The 19,303-nt window shown below is 31.4% G+C and overlaps 2 protein-coding genes and 1 long non-coding RNA gene across 10 annotated transcripts; 2 read left to right on the top strand and 1 right to left on the bottom strand.

Annotated features, from left to right (window-relative positions):
* Positions 1 to 1,820: 1,820 nt before the first annotated feature.
* LOC126923416 (probable ATP-dependent RNA helicase DDX17) lies at positions 1,821 to 8,668 on the top strand. 5 transcript variants are annotated; one of them, XM_050736840.1, is made up of 8 exons: positions 1,821 to 2,018; positions 2,492 to 2,842; positions 3,241 to 3,894; positions 3,972 to 4,144; positions 4,218 to 4,277; positions 7,278 to 7,520; positions 7,724 to 7,888; positions 8,000 to 8,668. In XM_050736840.1, the coding sequence occupies exons 1-8, from the start codon at positions 2,002 to 2,004 to the stop codon at positions 8,035 to 8,037; spliced, it is 1,701 nt and encodes a 566-aa protein (XP_050592797.1). In that variant the 5' UTR covers positions 1,821 to 2,001; the 3' UTR covers positions 8,038 to 8,668. The 5 variants fall into 5 exon arrangements, 4 of the variants coding, with proteins under 4 accessions (XP_050592797.1, XP_050592798.1, XP_050592800.1 ...); XM_050736841.1 differs by having other exon boundaries at positions 7,724 to 7,898; XR_007713148.1 differs by lacking the exons at positions 7,724 to 7,888; positions 8,000 to 8,668 and adding an exon at positions 5,344 to 5,745 and having other exon boundaries at positions 7,278 to 7,521.
* A 158-nt stretch (positions 8,669 to 8,826) lies between these two features.
* Positions 8,827 to 11,418, bottom strand: LOC126923431 (uncharacterized). Of its 2 annotated transcripts, XR_007713154.1 has the most exons (5): positions 11,303 to 11,418; positions 10,517 to 10,740; positions 10,271 to 10,330; positions 9,984 to 10,203; positions 8,827 to 9,887 (listed from the first exon to the last, which is right to left on the bottom strand). It is a non-coding gene; the product is annotated as an uncharacterized LOC126923431 (long non-coding RNA). The 2 variants fall into 2 exon arrangements; XR_007713155.1 differs by lacking the exon at positions 10,517 to 10,740 and having other exon boundaries at positions 11,303 to 11,393.
* LOC126923427 (uncharacterized) lies at positions 11,245 to 19,074 on the top strand. 3 transcript variants are annotated; one of them, XM_050736874.1, is made up of 6 exons: positions 11,331 to 11,346; positions 11,590 to 11,645; positions 14,090 to 14,393; positions 15,594 to 15,880; positions 16,259 to 16,453; positions 16,981 to 19,074. In XM_050736874.1, the coding sequence occupies exons 2-6, from the start codon at positions 11,637 to 11,639 to the stop codon at positions 17,017 to 17,019; spliced, it is 834 nt and encodes a 277-aa protein (XP_050592831.1). In that variant the 5' UTR covers positions 11,331 to 11,346; positions 11,590 to 11,636; the 3' UTR covers positions 17,020 to 19,074. The 3 variants fall into 3 exon arrangements, with proteins under 3 accessions (XP_050592828.1, XP_050592831.1, XP_050592829.1); XM_050736871.1 differs by lacking the exon at positions 11,590 to 11,645 and having other exon boundaries at positions 11,245 to 11,346; XM_050736872.1 differs by lacking the exon at positions 11,331 to 11,346 and having other exon boundaries at positions 11,506 to 11,645.
* Positions 19,075 to 19,303: the final 229 nt, after the last annotated feature.

Raw genomic sequence — 19,303 nt, 5'->3', positions numbered from 1 at the left:
GAACATTAATATTGAACATTATATTGAACATCCTTTTATTTCATATGCATTCTGTGCATTTTGCAAGTTTAAATTTTTCGTAAGCCCAAGCACATCCGCAGTCTATTGATCATATTGCATTAATATTTTCAAAATATGAGTCATACGTTAATATCTAATATAGATTAATATGTACAATTACATATATATATTAGCTTTGATCTTAGTTTTATATACAAATGTCAGAAAGAATTCTTAGATTTATTTCTTATAACTAATCAAGCAGAATCCAAAAATTATTCCAAGAATTAATCCAAAAATTAAGAAATATCTGTCAGACTTCATATCTCTGAATCCAACAGTAGTATAAACAATAAAAAGTTATAAATAAATATTTATAAACAGTATCTTTTGATAAAAATTCAAAATATTTAAAATTATTTAAAATACTCAAAATTATTGTATAAGATAAACGTAATTACGTAAATATTCTAATATACAACGTGTGGATATACAGAGACACAGCAGTAACATGAACGGCTGTCCACGCTACTATTGCAACGAAGGTGATACGAATGTTAATGACATGATAAAGTTACTATACCACAAGGCAAAATCAAAAACTGACATATTATTCCCTTAATCACTATTTTGTAAAAATAAAATGTTTACCTGTCAGATGTGCAAGGAATTTCTTCCGCGTAAACATCAGCACGCGTTGTTATCGTCCCGTTTCTCATCGTACCCTAGTTGTCGCATGACAGAAAAAGGAAGTCGGTGTTGATCTTGTAAGTCAGTTGTCGTTGACGCCTCAATGATTCCTCATTGCATTCGTCTCATGAAATCATCTCTTTGCTTTGGCTTATTGAATCATGCATAGATATTCGGTTCTGATTACGCGTTCGATATTCAAGGCTTTCGCATGCATTCATTATCACTTTCCCGTCTTACAATTTTTCAATTGTCACAACATTTTCATATATTTTTTTTTCACTTTAGTTATGTTTCATCGTAATGTATCTTGTTTCAAACATCAAGTCACGTACAAAGATGCTAATTTGTAAATTGTATTTAATTATCGTAATTGCATTTAATTATATAACATAGATCGTTCTAAAAATGGGGAAGATATATTTTAAAACTAAAAAGAAAAAGATAAAAGAATCTTATCGTTATGAAAGCAATAACTCAAAGTTATTTCACTGTTGTATCCTTAAATATTAATGCACAATGACAATGCACGAAGCGAACCCAACCCCACCTATCACTTCGATGGCTCGAAACCGACTAATGGCTTAATGCTCAATGGCAAATGTTCTATCCTGTAGTCTTATAGAAGGACCACCATATCAGTTTAAAAGAATAGAAACTTAATGGGCTATTTAGTATCATGCAAGAAACAATTTAGATATTAACCAATAGTATTCGTTTTTACCTTGCGAAACAAAACTTTGAAAAAAAAGCTAAATGATAATATAAAGAAGGAGAATGAAATCTTGTAAAGTGAAAATAGAAATCCAAATATAGAAAATATACTGAATAAAAATGAGGATCCTTTCGCTAATAAAAATTTGTTATGAATAGATATTTTTTAAATCTAAAGGCAGTGATTTTACTACACAATTTTCAACGATAAATTTAAGAATAAATAAGATAAATTTAACAATTTTCAATAATAAATTTAAGAATAATATTTATGTTTTTGCGACAATATTAGTAAATTAGTGGAGTCTCTTTAATGTTCAAATCTTACCTTTTCAAGGGTAAAATTAAAAATATTAGAATCACTAAAACGAAGATTTTATCAATTGCTGCGCATGCGTAAGAAGCATTACAGTATCGTTACTTCTTGTGATTACATCGTTTATGGCTAAAGAACCGCTTTCATTTACTTTACGTCTTTTGATTGGAGTCAAATTTTACAACTTATTGGCATCTTGTGTTTTTTTGTATTTAGGCAATTATTATTGTTAGTAGAACTTCGTAGTAAAAAAGAAGAAGGAAACTAAGAGAAAGTTAATCATGGGCCGCTATAGGAGGTAAAGTATACACGCATGTAGATATGTGGAAATATATGTTATCAATATGCTCAATGTTCAGCGTTAATAATCGCATATTCGAAATGAATGTATTTGAACTGCAACTGTTTATGCATTAAAGTAGAATCAAATTACATTCAAAATAAGAAGTAGGAAGCAAAACATAACTATTAGAAAATCCTATGACATTTATGATATTTTTGCGACAATTATAACCTTCTGCGTATTTCAGGGTAAGCTTGGAAGAAATTTGAATTTCTAAAATGCATCGTAAAATTAAGATTTTCTGTCATGGATTTTATATATTTCAAAAGTAGTATATAGCTTATAAGATAATTAAAGTAATAGAAATATGTTTATTTTTATTTTTATAAATCGAAATAAGTCTTTTGTTTGGAAAATGAATTTTATGACATAGAAATAGTAAGATTTATACTTGAGTATTAATAATACTTGTGTATTTCATTTTTTAGTCCTAGTCGTGACAGAGATAGGAGACGTAGATCTCGCAGTAGATCTCGTAGCAGATCACCAAGAGATAGAAGAAATTGGGGTAGTAGTGGAGGTAGAGATCGGGGTGGTGGCAGACATAGCCGTGGTCAACCTGGAGCAAATTTAAGAAAACCTAGATGGGATTTAAGTCGACTGGAACCTTTCAAAAAAGATTTTTATGTACCACATGAGGCAGTTAAAAATCGTGATTTACGTATAGTTGAACAATACAGAAGTGAAAAAGAAATCACTCTAAAGGGGAAAAATATACCTAATCCTGTATTCACATTTGAAGAAACAGGTTTTCCAGACTATGTTCTAAAGCAGATAAAGTAAGCATTTTTTTCAGGTAATAATTTTATTCAAAACAAAAATGCTCCAAATGTATTAGTAGCTATGAAGTGCAAATATTTTACAATGGTGATATTAGAATTTGTTTCTTAAGTTTAGAACAAGTATCCAGTATGTGATGATATGTTGTACATTGTCAAGAATACTATCAGAACTTAAAACTTGCTTATTCTGGAAACTTTACTTTCATCAAATCAAGTAAGAATGGAGCTGAAATTGTTAGGACTTTAAGATAATAAGAAAAAAAATACTAAAGAACTAAAATTAGTTAAAATAATTAAAATAGCTACTGAAAATTTTGAATTAAGATATGTATTACAGAATGTGAGCCATTGATATAACAGATTATAATAGAGATGTTGTTATTTATAATTTTCAGGCGACAAGGTTTTACTGAACCGACATCAATACAAGCACAGGGATGGCCAATTGCTTTAAGTGGAAGAGACATGGTAGGAATTGCATCAACAGGTTCTGGGAAAACATTATCTTATATACTCCCAGCAATTGTTCACATTAATAGTCAACCTAAGTTAGGACGAAAGGATGGACCTATTGCTTTAGTGCTAGCACCAACGCGAGAGCTTGCACAACAAATTCAGCAAGTTGCTAATGATTTTGGTCATTCCTCTGGTATTAGAAATACTTGTCTATATGGTGGAGCACCGAAAGGTGCACAGGCCAGAGATTTAGATGGTGGGGTAGAGATTGTCATAGCTACACCTGGTAGATTATTAGACTTTCTTGAATCAGGGCGTACAAATTTAAAAAGGTGTACCTATTTAGTATTGGATGAAGCAGATAGAATGTTAGATATGGGATTTGAACCTCAAATTAGAAAGATCATAGAACAAATTAGGCCAGATAGGCAGACATTAATGTGGTCAGCTACATGGCCCAAGGAAGTAAAAAATTTAGCTGAAGATTTTTTAAAAGATTATGCTCAAATTAATGTTGGATCCCTACAGTTAGCTGCAAATCATAATATATTACAAATTATTGATGTATGTCAAGACTACGAAAAAGAAAATAAGTAAGAAATTAAGAATATCTATAAAGCTGTTGGAAAGCTCAATGAGATTTTACTATTAATTTTATTTTCGATTATAGATTAAGCACACTTTTAAAAGAAATAATGGCGGAAAGTGAAAACAAAACCATAGTATTTATTGAGACAAAACGCAGAGTGGATGAAATAACAAGAAAAATGAAGTGTGATGGCTGGCCAGCCGCTTGTATACATGGTGACAAGACACAGCAAGAAAGGGATTGGGTTTTACAAGGTGAACATTTTTAATTGGATACTTACAATGTTTTAAAGTATAGTTGAAACTAAATTTTATGTTTAATTTTTAGATTTTAGATCAGGGAAAGCGCCAATTCTTGTCGCAACAGATGTTGCTGCTCGTGGTCTTGGTAAGTAAACAATTGTTATTATAATATAATAAAATATCAAGTGTCATTGATCATTTTCCTTTGATATGGAGAATGAATTGCTCTAAATCACATTTCTACCAGTGAGCTTAATAATTACTGCAGTATATGAGATATCTTGTTCTGACGTGATATTAAAAATATAATTACTAAATGGAGAATATGATAAACTTGTTAACATTAAAATTATCCTACATAAAATAAGAATCTACTTTTTATCATTTTTCATTTTTTTGATATTAATACAGATGATTTTCATATAATCAGAACAAGGTTTCATTGATCTTTTGAACCACTTTATGACTGAAAAGAAAATAACTATAAATTTTTTCATTAAAGTATTGATAAGTAAAAGTTAATGAAAATTGTAGAAATTGTTTAAAATTTTAGATATTAAAAAATTTTATCTTTTGAAAATAAATTAAAATTACAGATAATAGATACGTAGTGTTTTAAATGCATAACGTGGTTCATTCAGCATTTCTAATGTTTGTGTTTATTTTGCTTCCTCACTTTTTGCTAAAGGTAATAATTTTTAAATAATACATGCGAGAAAGGTAGTAAAAACAAGTTGCAATTGATTTATAAAGGCAAGCTCTTGATTTATAAAGGTACAGAAGCAATTGATCTAATTAAAGAGAAAGCAAATGAATTCTAAAGTCAGAAACAAGTACTTGTACAGTTCATAGTGGAGATGTAAGGTGTTACTTTCTTAAAGAATTGAATAACTTCATAAAGTGCTGATGCACCATTTTATATTACTATATTTGTAACGTAATTATAACTTGAACTTAAGGTCAATCTAATAACAATGTTCTATGCTTGCCGTAAGTCACAGATGATCAAATAGGAGTTTAGAGATATTTTTTCTCATAAAATCGCCTTCATTGAGATTATCAGAATTCTGTTAATAATAGTTGATAAAAAAAGATAGAATAAAAAATTCAAAAATAAAATGAAATACTGTAATACAAAATTCATATTGAACACAGGAAGATAATAAGATAAACATGTACCTAACGCGGTTGGATCTTTGTTTGTATTGCAGAGGCACATTGCGCGCAGACCTACGCCGGGTAATGCAAAGCAAATTGGGGGTGCCCGCCGCCTGTTTGTTCGGTGGTGCACTAGTTTGCATTGTCTGCGCTGGCTGCGACGCGTGCCTCTATACGTCAATTCCGTGAAAGGCCAGTCCGGGCCAAATCGGGGTCTACTTTACCTCCTACATACTGGATATCAGTTCTACGCTACGCTGTACGCCATCTGGGCTGGCCAAGTCGTTGTTGCCAGAATAGAATCCCCTGCGCTGGCCGCTCAAGCTAATCAGACCCAACAACGGTCCAATGAGGCGGTGGCATGGTAGCTGATGCCAGAGCCTCTAAGTGTGCCCTGTAGCAACAGAATGGCGGAGGCTGTAGCTGGAGCGAGCGCAAACAGCCAGGCCCTGCCCGTACGTTGCTAGCGACACTCACCCATTGCCTAATTTTAGTATAACAGTAATCTTAAATTAATTGCTATATATATATATATAGCTGTATAAGCCACCCAGAAAAAAGGTAATTTGACTGTATCAACATTCCCATTCAATGAAATCTCAGATAATTTTTTATTAAAGAGAAACTTCGCTCGATATCTAAATGTTGCGTGATTGTTTATTTGGAAGATATAATTGCCTAATTGTGTATTAAAAATTGTAATTATATTTGAATTATGTGTATATCTGAAAATTTATCAAAAAAATTCCGTTAAATGTCTTCTAAATTAAGAATTGCCCAACATTTCATTTAATCAAAAATGTCTTAGATTTCCTCAAAAAGATGTAGTACAGTTCAAATGCATTTATCTGGGGGTCTCAATATGTACACTTTTTGCATATACATATGTAACAAAATGTTTTGTAAAATCTGACATACTGAAGTGTATGAGAAGTTCTTGAATAAAAAACAAGATAATTCTTGATATCTTCTTGTGATCATCATTTGCCAACTTTATATAATACAATAAAATTCTCAAAGATTATTTTATACATAAAATTATTATACATTATTATAATTATATATTATGTGGAAATTCAAAAAGTTGTTGATTAATGGTCACACAATATTGCCAAGAACTGCCTTGTTCTTTTTCAGTTCAAGAATTTTGAATATTTTATAAAACATCCCATATGTGTATGTATATATATTTATGTATATTTCTATATACATACACACATGTATCACTTTTACATCCATTTGAATTTACATTTCCTTTATCTTCCTGAATCCTTTATGATAACTATATCATTACATATTCACATTATACTAACTATCATATCAAATAAGGTTCTATGTATATCAATTCTGGTTTCTTTTTACTTAAATATTTATATTGTTTTTCAATTATATAGACAAATTAAGAATATTTGTATGTATTTCAAATTAAATATATCTTTATGAAATTGAAATATTACTTTTTTAATTGAAATGTATATTAAAATAAATATTAGTTTTGTTAGAGAAGGGAACCAGAATTGTTTTCGCGCGGAAATTTATTTCAGCACTTTATACTTTAGTTAAAACGCTCTCTAAAGACATAGTATTCTTTTTTGTTCCTTTGATCTTTATTTCATTTTATTATTTGAACGAAGTTAAGAACAAAAACAAATATTTGTTCTTAAGAAATCTTTAAATGATACGTTTTACAAGATTTTTTATATGCGTGTGTTTCCTTTTCTTTATATATGTACATATTAAAATGCTTACAATACATATAGTCAGATAAATTTATAAGACACTCTTAGTTGAGGTGACATAGGTGAATGACTGTAGTACTACCTTTTGGAGAGCGTATTTTAATCTAAATATTACTTTAAAATAAGTGATTGAGATATTTAATACGATATTTTATATACGTCTTGCCATGCTACTATCTTAACTGACGTCTGTCTGGGAGGCGGATGCTTTTGGTGATTAACAGCTAATACATAATGCTTTATTTCAGACGTTGAAGACGTCAAGTTTGTCATCAATTTTGACTATCCCTCCTGTTCGGAAGATTACGTTCATCGAATCGGTCGAACAGGTCGTCGGCAGAAAACTGGTACAGCATATACCTTTTTTACACCTAATAATTCGAATAAGGCTAACGACCTAATCCAGGTATTAAAAGAAGCGAACCAAGTTATCAATCCGAAATTACTCGAACTTGCCGATAGTAAGAGTGGTGGATATGGCAGGCATAGAGGTACTCTTATATATCTTTTACCTATTAAAATAATCTCCTCTAACTATCATTTACTCTAGCTTTTTGTACTTCAAAAATCTCTTATTACCTTGAATATGATGAAATACTTAATTTCTTTCATTTAATATTTCCAGTTTCTTAGTATATTTGCAGTAGTTTCTACGTATTAAGAAAATATTAATTAATTGAGTGGATACTTTTAGGCGGAAGAAATAGATGGCGGTCTCGAGGTGGCCGAAACGGAAAAGATCGTAGTTACTCGAGAAGTAGAAGTCGAAGTCACAGTAGGGAATACAACGGTCGTCGTAATCGTCGCAGTTACAGTCGGAGTTATTCTCGAAGTCGTAGCCCTGTTAGCAATCGTACAGGTAAGTAACGGTATGTTCACACCATGCTAAAGCATTTAATTATACTTCAGTAATATCTGTGAAATAGTTTCCCCAATTTTATATTATGTAAAATGACTTGTACGTTTACAGAAGTGATTGGTAAGAGCTACTGGAGTAGCGAGAGATGATCTTCCACGGGCAGTTAAAGATAAAATCAATTGATTATAATTAATGTTTTTTACGTCTCTTTTGAAGTACCCAATTACAAATACATGTCATGTAAACCGTAATATTGGTGTTCCACTAACGTAAACATCTAACTTTTTACGGATAATTCTTGTGCATTACAATAGATTATTTTAGAAATATAAGATGAGTGTTTTCAACGAACGAGTATATATTCTTAAAATACAATAAAATGATGCGATTAATTGAAGACATTTTAAAATATGTTGATTTTAAAAAGCTTTATAATAAACCATTCAATCTATTGAAGTCAAAAGGATTCTCGAGTAAGGTTATCGTTTCAAAATGCAAATGTCGATGTCGATCTGAGTTTATGTCTTATATTTCAATTGTAATAGATAAACATAGATTAAGAATGTGAAGTTATTATATCCACATACATATTGTATTACGTACATATTTTATAATGATCGTTGCAACATTCGACAGCACTAGTTAAATTAAGTAAGCAACAATGTGTTTAGCTAAATGGAAGATTCTATAAAGCTAATGGATGGATGATTAAGCTAAGCTAGATGGATGATTAATTGTAGATGAGTCTAACATTTATCAACAATTAATTTGTAACACGTACTCGTGCATTTAAAACTGATGAAATAATGTACAGTATTTAATAAAAATATAATAAATACATTTTATTAACTATTTGAAAATTTATTCGTTAACTTTCTCTCATTCTTCCCTACTCTTCAAAAGGAAAGATACAAAAATGAACAAAATATTGTACTAGATTAGTTCTTTGAATATTACAAATTCCTGCCTAAAAGCAAATCCTAAATGTTCCATTTCTGCTCACTCATCGCTAAACAAATGTCTATTGAAGGATCTCTTCATCATTCCGACTGTGAACCGATTGGATCCTATATGAGTGAAGCTTATCTATAACACCATTATATTGTCTGGTACCCCACGTTTCTTATATCATCAAACAGAAAGTCAGAAAAAATTGCCTTCGCCAAGCAATCTTCGTTCAAATATTGACATAAAACCGCACGATATTAAAACAGAAGTCATTTATCAATTTATTACCACAGGAAGAGTATACACGGTATTCTGATATTCCTCGTAACTAAAGCACACGTGTCTTTTTTTCGTTACAGATTTTAATGTTTATAAATCCTATGATAAACAACAACCAGGTGTAGAAATATGAAAATATATGCAATAATATTCTTTAGACGACCAATAGAGGAAGAAACAAGCTGCAATCCCGAGTGAAAAGCAGCAAAGATTTATGAATGAACTGTAATACAGGTGGATGGGTCGATAGAGCGGCCCCCCGCAAGATCGCACGGCAAGGGCGTAGTAATCGATAGAGTGAGGGTGAAAAGGGATAGAAGCCGGTTCGAAGCAGACGAAGAGCAGCGGAGGCCGTGGAGGGCAGAGTCCATTCAGTAGAAGCAGCAAGGCTGCTATTGATTGCGTGGGTAGTTAGAGGAGAGATGAGTTACCCCCACTTTCGGTCATTCAGCAGCCGCACTGCTGTGACACGGGGTTAGCAGAGGGGAAGGGCCTTGAAAGATCGAGGGGAAAGGTAGAGTGAAGAAGAGGGAACGGTAGCCCGATTACTGGAATGCCGTGGGTGGCTAACAAGAGAGGGGGTTTCACCCCTGTCTTCGATTATACGCACGAATGTAGGCACAACCACTTTGCCCTAAAATTGACATTTACCCCTGTGCTTTTCCAAAAATTCATGCTTTACACGTTTTACGTAAACTCGTGTCTTTCTGCCACCTCCTTCTCGTAATCGTTAATTCGAAAGATTAATGAATCACGTCAACAGCTTAAACACCTACAAAGTTTGAAATTTACTGCTCTGAAAGAAATTGCAGAAATTTCGAAGTTTAATTGTGCCAGCCAAGAAATCTGTTAATTTGACGCTCGATACCTGCATCAGAGAGTACTGTTGACGTCGTTAGAAGACTAAAAAGGCATTGTTTTGCGTTGATTATTCCATTCCGATAAGACTAGCTCTTCTGGGACAATAATGGTTCTTCATCGAGATATGAAGAAATGAGCGGTGTCGGTGGAGAAATATCGCTAAGTTTCTTTGTCTTCTAGCTTCATTCAATTCTAGATCTTGTTATGTCGTATAATGAAAAATATATCTATGTGAAAGATAGCGAGGTGTTCATTTCAGTGGAATAGGTATGCATGTTATATGTATACGCATACCTAGTACTGAAGCATTAAGGAGTTTCATCGTACACTACTCAGCCACGAAGGTCTCCAACCCTAAAATCATTTTAATTAGTTTCACAAATCTTATAAATAAAATTTTCGATCTTAATTAAAATATTTCTGTTCTACATAAATTTAGATATATTTATGAATTTATTGTTAAAATCAGAATTTCAAAAGTGAAAAAATTATAAATGAAAGAAATAGAAAAATGAGATATTGATTTTTCATTTAGTTTACCCGAAAGAACATTGGAAAGAGTTCAATGTTAATTTTTTGGTAAATTCGATAGTTCAGTGACGCAACTACTTCTCATTTAGATTGAGGGTACGGGCTACAACGATTTTAAGTCCCAGGGAGAAACTTGTTGCGCAGGCGGACCGGAACTTAGCGTAAGCTTATTCGTGATCTGCCACCCTAGCCGTAGGACATCATAACCCTCAAGTCTAGAAGACTTACTGGCTCTAACAGAGACATAAGAAATTCAAAGGCAATATATATAATGTGCCGAAATTAATTTTACCTAGTTATGATATTGAATAATATCATATTCATGGTATTCAATGGATCATGGAGTGAAAGAAAAAAGAATAAAGTCAAGAAGATACTATATAAAAGTAATCTTCAAAAGACAAAAAATAAATGCTATAGCTCTTCTATAACCATTAGCATGAATACAGTTGATTTTATATTATTAATTCTATTATGTTTAACAAATATAACGTCAAAAGATTAACTTCAAGAAATTGTAGTCTATAGGAAAGAGGATAAAATTATGCATATCTAAAATAGAGAAATATAGGAGATACTAAGGGAATTCTTAGAAAGGAACTTTTAGAAACAGCCAAACGTCCTGACGAAAAGCTCCTTTTGGAGTATGAAGAAGAGAATAGAGAGAAGAAGGAAGAGAGAAAAGAGAGAGGGGGCTCGACAGAGCCCGCGTAGAGGGGTTTGAAACGAACGAAGGGGTGTACTGTGGAAGAGGGGGCAGCAAAGGAAGGCGAATAGTTGCCTCGATGATACCACCTCTCTCAGTTGCTCCTCGGTTTCCGGACTGCGTGGACTACCAGGTTAGTGAATCCGACTCTCGTTCATTCACCAGTTTCTCTTCGTTCCACTCTTGACCTCCTTCCTTCCTTGGCACTCTCTGTTCCTCTCTCTCTCTCTCTATCTCTCTCTCTCTCCCTCACCCTCGTTTTCCACCCCGTGTGTCCGCTGGTTCCATTCATGCGACTCGTTCTTTGCTCGCTCTCTCGTTCGCTGCTCTCCTTGATTTATCGAAGTTGCCAGTGAAAAACGTTCTTCCTTCGTAGCTCCGCTACTCGACCACCGATATCCTGTCAACGTGTATTAACGATCAATGTTACAGGTATATTTTCACAATCTTCTTTCTTCATTTTTCACTTGATTTTTTACTGAGAACAAATTATATTTTAAGGGATGATGAAATAGCTTTTATCGAATTTTTAATAAGCAGTAGGTGAAAGTTATTACTTTACATATATTTTCCTCTTTTATTAGGCACTTTGTAAATTCCTTGGCTTCTGATTTATTTTAAGTTTCTCTGAAGTAAAGAGTTTTTGTCAGAATGGAATTAGATTTTTCGGGCTTTCTATGTTAATTGCAGAATGAGACGGAGGAGGTAATTTTTCATATTTTGCTCAGCCACGTTTGAAATATAATTTGTCATGGGAGGAACGATGAGCAGGGAGGATATATTCGAGAAACAGCTGTTAGAGCTGGTAACGAAAAGCAGCTACGTGATCAGTAATCCTTTTCCTGAGAAAAGAAAAAAATATTTATATAATATACTAATAGTTTCAATGAAAATATATTTTTTGTTTCGTACGTACTTTTTAATATTTGAGAGGAAAATATAGCCACAAAATATGTAAAAGGTAATTTTCTATTTGTTTAAGTTAGTTCCTTTTTTAGTTTGCTTTTCTTACAGCTTTTTATCGTGTAGTTATTAATGTTTCACTTGAACGATTCAATTGTCATATTCTTTAGTTTCGAGTTTTTCATAGCATTTATGATGTGTATACCGAAAATGTAAGAAAGAAAGAACTGAGTGTGTGAAAAATGATTAAAACTGGTTAAAAATTGTTCAAGTTCTTCTTTTCCTCATATTAAGAATGGATATTAAATCTAAATATTCTGTTGAATTTCTTCATCTAATCGAGGAGTCATTGTTCTAGATAGCAATTAATTTCATATATTTTTATATTTTATACAAATTATATCTTTATATATATTTGTAACTCACAACCGAAGCCGAGAAACAGAATATGACAAGAAACAGCTATTCTGAATTATAGAATAATGTCGTTCAGATTGTTGCCACTATACGTTAAATTGTACTGATTAAATTATACTGATTAAAGACACAGATGTAAGATTTATGTTAAAGAAAGAGGAAGCAGCCATAATAATCAGATGACGTAAAGTACCCAATTCCATCGAAAAACAGTCACTGGCTTCATTAAGTAACGATTAATAATAGTAATAATAATAATAATAATAATAATAATAATAATAATAATAATAATAATAATAATAATAATAATAATAATAATAATAATAATAATAATAATAATAACGGTAATGTAAAGAACGAAATAAATTAACAATATATAATAAAAATAATAGTAAAGAATATCAGTGTATAAGGAGTTATCCACTTCATAAAGTATTATAGAAAACCCCACGTAAATATAATAAAAAAAGATATACATATAGGTACATATATTTAATCTTTTGACTAATACTAATCTTGCATTTATGTATATTAAAATTAAATTTTACGGCTCTCAATAAATGTTTTAGTATTCATTGTGACTTTTTCCGAGGATTATCTTTTGAAGTCGAAATTGTTAGTTTTTAAAAGAAATCATAGAGTATTGTTTTAATAGTCAAGCGAGATTAAATTCGGAGAAATAAAGACTGATCCGAGCAGTTGATCTCTCTCCAGTATTCAATTAACGAAAGCAAGAATACACCATTCTTAATAGAAATTCCATAGCACGAATGTTGGGAATGATTAAATTTTATGTTGCGCCATAGATAAAAAGGAACTCGTAATTGGATAACTATTATCCATTAATCCGAGAAAGTTTAGTAATTCAGTTACTAATAGAAATTAAATTAATTTCGGGAATCCAATACATTCCGGTTGGGTGCTATTTCAACATCAATATTAAGATAAATCAATTTCTGCTTGTGATTAAATAATATATCAAAAATTACTTTAAAAAAATCTATTGCAAAGTTTCTTCACTTCACTTCAAGAAATTTCTTCAATTTCTTCAAATCCACTGCAAAGTTTGTTTACAAATATACATATTTAATACAGGACTTATTCTTTTAAAAGAAAAGAGATTTGTTTAATACTATATTATATAATTTTTCCGTGTCCATTAATTTTTAAATTTTCCTTTTGCATCATAAATAAATCTTAATCGCTATCACGCTAATTATCTAATCCAATTAAATTAATTTGTTTCCATCTAAAATTTGATAATCTATTCAATCTGGAATACTTGATAATAAAAAGAATAGAACAAATAAAAAGAAATATTCTTTAAAAAGAGCATCTTAATGTTTCTCAAACACCTCATATGAAAAAGAAACCAGAAGATTATATTCTTCTCATATACTAATTTACAATTTATTCGTAATCCTGATAAGAATTATAATCTTTCTCGATACCAATAAGAAGTTTTTTTGTATAGATAATAATACATAAAAAGAAATCACCTTTTCTGTTATTTTGAATTGAATTTTGGATCTGAATTTGGACATTTTATTTCCTAGAAAATGCGTACTGTGGCTGTATGGACCGCTTTTGTATTAGCGTACTCAAGCAGCCCGTTCGTGGCCGGTATACGATACATCGATCCGATCTCGCCGCAATCAGGGAACACCGGCGACATCGCCGAGAAGCGCGTTGACCTGACTGAGCCGACATGCGAGGAATTGAGGGCAATGTGGAGGTACACCAAGCGACAAAGCAGGGCTGCTAAAACCACTACCGGATACTCTCTTTATCCTGATCCATTTTCGTACAACGTCTGGAAGTCTTATCCCGAACGCCCCAAGTCCCCTCACACCCACCGTGGTAAGACGATTTTACAGGAGTTGTGTATAGCATTATATCCACTCATCCTACTGTTTACATTATCTAAAAAAAGGTATAACGAAATCTCGTTAATAAGAGAATTACAGAAAAACGATTATAAACAAAAAAATGCAAAATATTTACTATAGAAACTTTTATATACAAATACCTTTAAATAAACGTATTGTAAAGGTAAGCATAAAATTAGATAGATTGAATAGGGTATGCTTAAACTTTAAAAAGAGAGGTATTTTGGGTTTTTATTTTAATTAAGACAGTTTACAGTGGATGAATGGAATTTGATATATTTGTTTAGCTTTCTCTATGCAGAACAGGGTTGTAAAAAAGTTAATTCTATTGTAAACCGAGTGAGAAAAGTTAAATTGATAAATACTTGTTTTTTATTTTTTTCTTGTTTTCATTAAACTATTGTAATATTATGTTTTATTTTATTTGCCGTTATATTCATTCTAAGACGGGGAAGTTAAATGATTTTGAAGTTACATGTTAATTTGTTACCGTATGGTTTGCTCGCTTAATTAAGGCCTAGCTCTGTGCAGTTCACAATAGAGGCCAAACATAAGCAAAGAAGTAAAATAATCGAATTATTGATGCCTGCCTATACATTACCTTGAGTGTTCTCTGACTTAAACTTGCTGCAGAAAATTCATAATAAAATACGAAGACCTAACTTTATAAATAACTTAAATAAGGGATACCACTTATTATACAAGAAATATTCGAACGATTTAAAATTAGACTATTCAGAGAGGTAATAGAGTTATTTCCTCCTAATACTTATAACATTTACAAAAATTATTTTCAAGTGTTTGTTTACCATTTAAATAATTCGATAGATAGATAAACACAGCTTTATGTTATAATACCGAGTAATACAGAATAATGTCTGACTTGTCCTCTACTGAGACTACTACAATTCAAAGTGATCAAAGGGGCGCCTATGTTGAAGCAACAGTTACAAAGGAAGTGTACAATATATGAAAATAAATTAATAAGGAAGTATACGATATTTAGATCTTCTAATCCCATTACAGAGGTTTAGTTTTAATAAAAGTACTTTGAATTTATGAAACATTTTTCCCATTTTGGTAAAGTTATATCTAGAACGAAATCCTTTTAATACTGAATATTATAATCTTTTATTAAATATTGTTCATTCTATCTGGCAATAATGTGTAGGAAGATTAGCGGGAAGAGCACGTAACCGTGCAGGAAGTAGTGCTCCAATTTATGGCAGGATGGTACATAAAGCACCAGCGGGCAGCAGATTCAGAAATGGAATGCGACCTCCGACACGGCCTTTCGACAAACTCCCGCGACTTTTCGGAACAATCAATTCGTATCCGTCGAATCAAAATCTAAAGATGAAATACCGTACGATTGTTGGTTCCCCTCATGTCCCTCAGGCGGGCAGTTTTGAGCATTTGAAGGAATTACTCCGCGCTGAACGAGCTCGTGAACTACAGGTTAATAACAGAGTTGAGTCAAATATACTTAAATGTTTGCTAATCGAGTGAATTGCAAAATTAACGAATTTCATTTTAGAAAAATTAATAACATGAAATTGAAATTTTTTGTATCTTTCTAATAATTTTCTAGGAAAAGATTTCTTAAAAATAATATAATATTACCAAACGATTGGCAATATACTAATTATTCATAACATATTGTTTAAACTGATATTTCAAACTTAGTGACAATGAAAATATCTCATAAATTAGCCAAGTTTGTTACTCGTCCCCAGATTATCTCAAACATTAAAGTAATAAAAATTATTATTTTTTTAAATAAGGAATATTTTTCTATGTTTTTTTCTTTTTCTTTTACTAAATTAAACATTTTAGGAACAACATAAAGCTGAAAAACTTGCAGAAAAGACATTTACCTTCAAGGATACCGTTGACAACGAGCACCCTTTTCATATGCAATCTCGGAAGCAATTTCCGAAGCCGACACTGCGAATGCCGACGAAAATTAATTATGAATTCGGTCAAGGTCGACATACATCGAACGTGCCAAATATTGGTCAGGCTTGGACGGTGAGTAACAAATGGCAATGGAAACATTCCATTCATTAAAATTAATAGAGAAACAGAAAAAATAATGTTTCTCTAATATTCATAATTAATAATGTATTAATGAACATACTTCATTCATATTTTTCTTTTTCCTCCGTTAATTTTATGTCTTCTCCTTAATTTTATGCATAGTACGCTCTAACGCTTTAAATTACTAAACGCTCTAATAGTTTCGTTTCAAACCTATAACAACCCAATGAAATTTCGGCTTCAAATAAATGAAATCTCGCTCTACATTTTTATATCGATAATGATGTCCTTATACTGCGGACCTTTATGTAGTTTCATATTTTTGTGAATATAAATAAAAAAATAGAACTTAAATAAGGATTTATTTCAAATATTAAAACGAATACTTAAGATATTTTCTATGATTTTGTATATTATATGAATTCTGTACATTATTGCATCTCTTAATTTTTTAATAGTATAAATATCCTCAGTCTTCATATTGTATGTAAATGAATCATAACAACTACCTTTTGCAGAGGAGCGGTCCTCAGTCTCGTGAATACTTGTTGCGTTAGTATCTCGACGGACTGCTGACATCTCCAACACGAAGAAGCTATCCTAATGATCAACGTATCAATTCCTCGAATACGTTCGCACGCAACAAGATGCAAAAGATTCGCATTTGCTTTCTTGGCAATCTCCGATTTTCGTAAGCCAAATCCTTGCGTTGATAGCAGTGAGTATCGTCCCGCGAAAGGGCTTCTCATTTTCGTTCTTCCTCCTCCGTTGCTATCGAAAATTGTTCTTAAAGATTTCATTGTCTCGCATTGAAATCTCGGACCTTGATCTCCGCGTTATCTCGATTTAATCAACGTGTGTTACCTATACCCGAATAAATGTAAGTCAATAAATGGAACGAATCGATGGAAAGTCGTAACCGGAAGGAAAAAAGTTTCGATATGTGGCAATGCTACAAAATGTATATTTTCTTAATTCGTTTAAACTCGCACAGATTTAATTACGCGGCCGTATCCGCTGCCTGTGTAGAATCTTCCAGATATATAAATTTAATACTATTTCTGAAAATATGGCTGCAACGGCAACGTAATCGTACCTTTGTGCCGCTGAGCGGAGAAAACACGAGCAAAATGTTGCATTTTCGTTTTTTTTTTCAATTATACGAATATTAGTTATTAGTACTTTTAATTATGCTAATATTAGTGATGCCATAATATATAAATACTATACTAATATTATTTCTCGCAAATTGATTGAAAATTTCAAACGAGAAAGAATAATGTTATAGCTTATTTAGTGATTATTGTTTTATCTGGCTGTATGATTTTATAACAATACTCTTATTGGCAGCCTCCTGGTTCCTATAGTAGACTCTATTCTTAACGTGGTTAGTCCAAAAAATATTTAGACACTTTTGGATAAGAAAATTCTTATTTATTTTATTTACAGACACCAATTATAGTATCGTTTATAATTATTTGAGCAAACATTGATGATAAGTCAAAATTGAAGGTTATTCGAATTATAAACGATACTTTATGTCTATTACAATTTTATTTATTAACTATATTATTAATTTAAATTTTAATAGAATTAAATAATGATGGTAGTCGTACCTAGTCGATGATTATCTATTATAATATCTATTTCTTCCATCAGGATCTTCGTTCCGATTCTTCGAATATGAAACCGTTTAATAATGGCTGCAACGGTAATCGAAATAATACTATAATCGATATTCCAATCCAAGATAGAAATTAAACTATTATGCTCTGGTTTTCTCCGCCTTATTTGAACTTGACAATAAAATAGAAAGACTAATATTTTGAAAATTTTGACAATATATATATATATATGTATAAATATATATATATATATATACATACTTAAGATAAGAGATAAATAAAGCATAATCAACGGAACTATACCGAAGACAATAATTACTGTTAAGAGATATTCTTGTAACCTGTACGTGCAATCGACATGGATGCGATTTCAATTTTGCGATATATGAGAGGTAAAGTGTTACAGTGTATTAAAAATTATAATAATTAAATACTTACATATAAAAATGAAATTTTTGAAAAAATAAAAGGAATGAAAACGCACCAGTGGACATTTTGTTCAACATACCTATTTAAACTATATGTGTATCGATTACACGTACAATCAATTTAACTTTCAACCCTTAAGCGCTCGATCGATTGCCCGCAAAATTTGAAAGTTAGACTATAACTCACAATTGAAATATTTTGATTACTTTTTCAACATAAAGGTTTTTGTTAGACAAACATATGAAGAACAATAATAATTATGTGAATAGAAAGAAATTTCTCGTTCATGCGAACCAAGAAGACAAAATATTTCAAAAATCAGTTCCTTTTATCGCGTTAATTTATTAGGAATTATGAGACAATAAGAAATAAGGGCTTAAGGGTTCTAATTATATAAAGACAATAAATATAAACGTTTCTTGTAATCGTATAACAGAAAAATAATGAAGTAGGTTAAAGATATTTACGTGGCTTAATCCATATCTCATGCTGAGAATTAATAACTTTCAGCTCCTATGACAGCGTACAAAAACCAAAAAAAAAAAAAAAAGAAGAAAACTTCTGAATAATTATATGGAACGGTTTGATACCAATCGCGGTTCTAATATTTGACTATAAATACTTTATACTTGTATACATCTCTTTAAATACGACATGTGCGTACACTGCATATAATAACACAACAGAAAAATAACACATACACAAATATTACATCTATGGACACACATAAAACTACGCGTACATTACATGCATATCAGAGTACACAAATATATAATAATATATATTT

Source organism: Bombus affinis, chromosome 13 (assembly GCF_024516045.1).
Source record: "Bombus affinis isolate iyBomAffi1 chromosome 13, iyBomAffi1.2, whole genome shotgun sequence".
Taxonomy (NCBI): domain Eukaryota; kingdom Metazoa; phylum Arthropoda; class Insecta; order Hymenoptera; family Apidae; genus Bombus; species Bombus affinis.
Note: the sequence above shows the minus strand (reverse complement) of the source record. Positions and strands in the feature narration are given on the sequence as shown.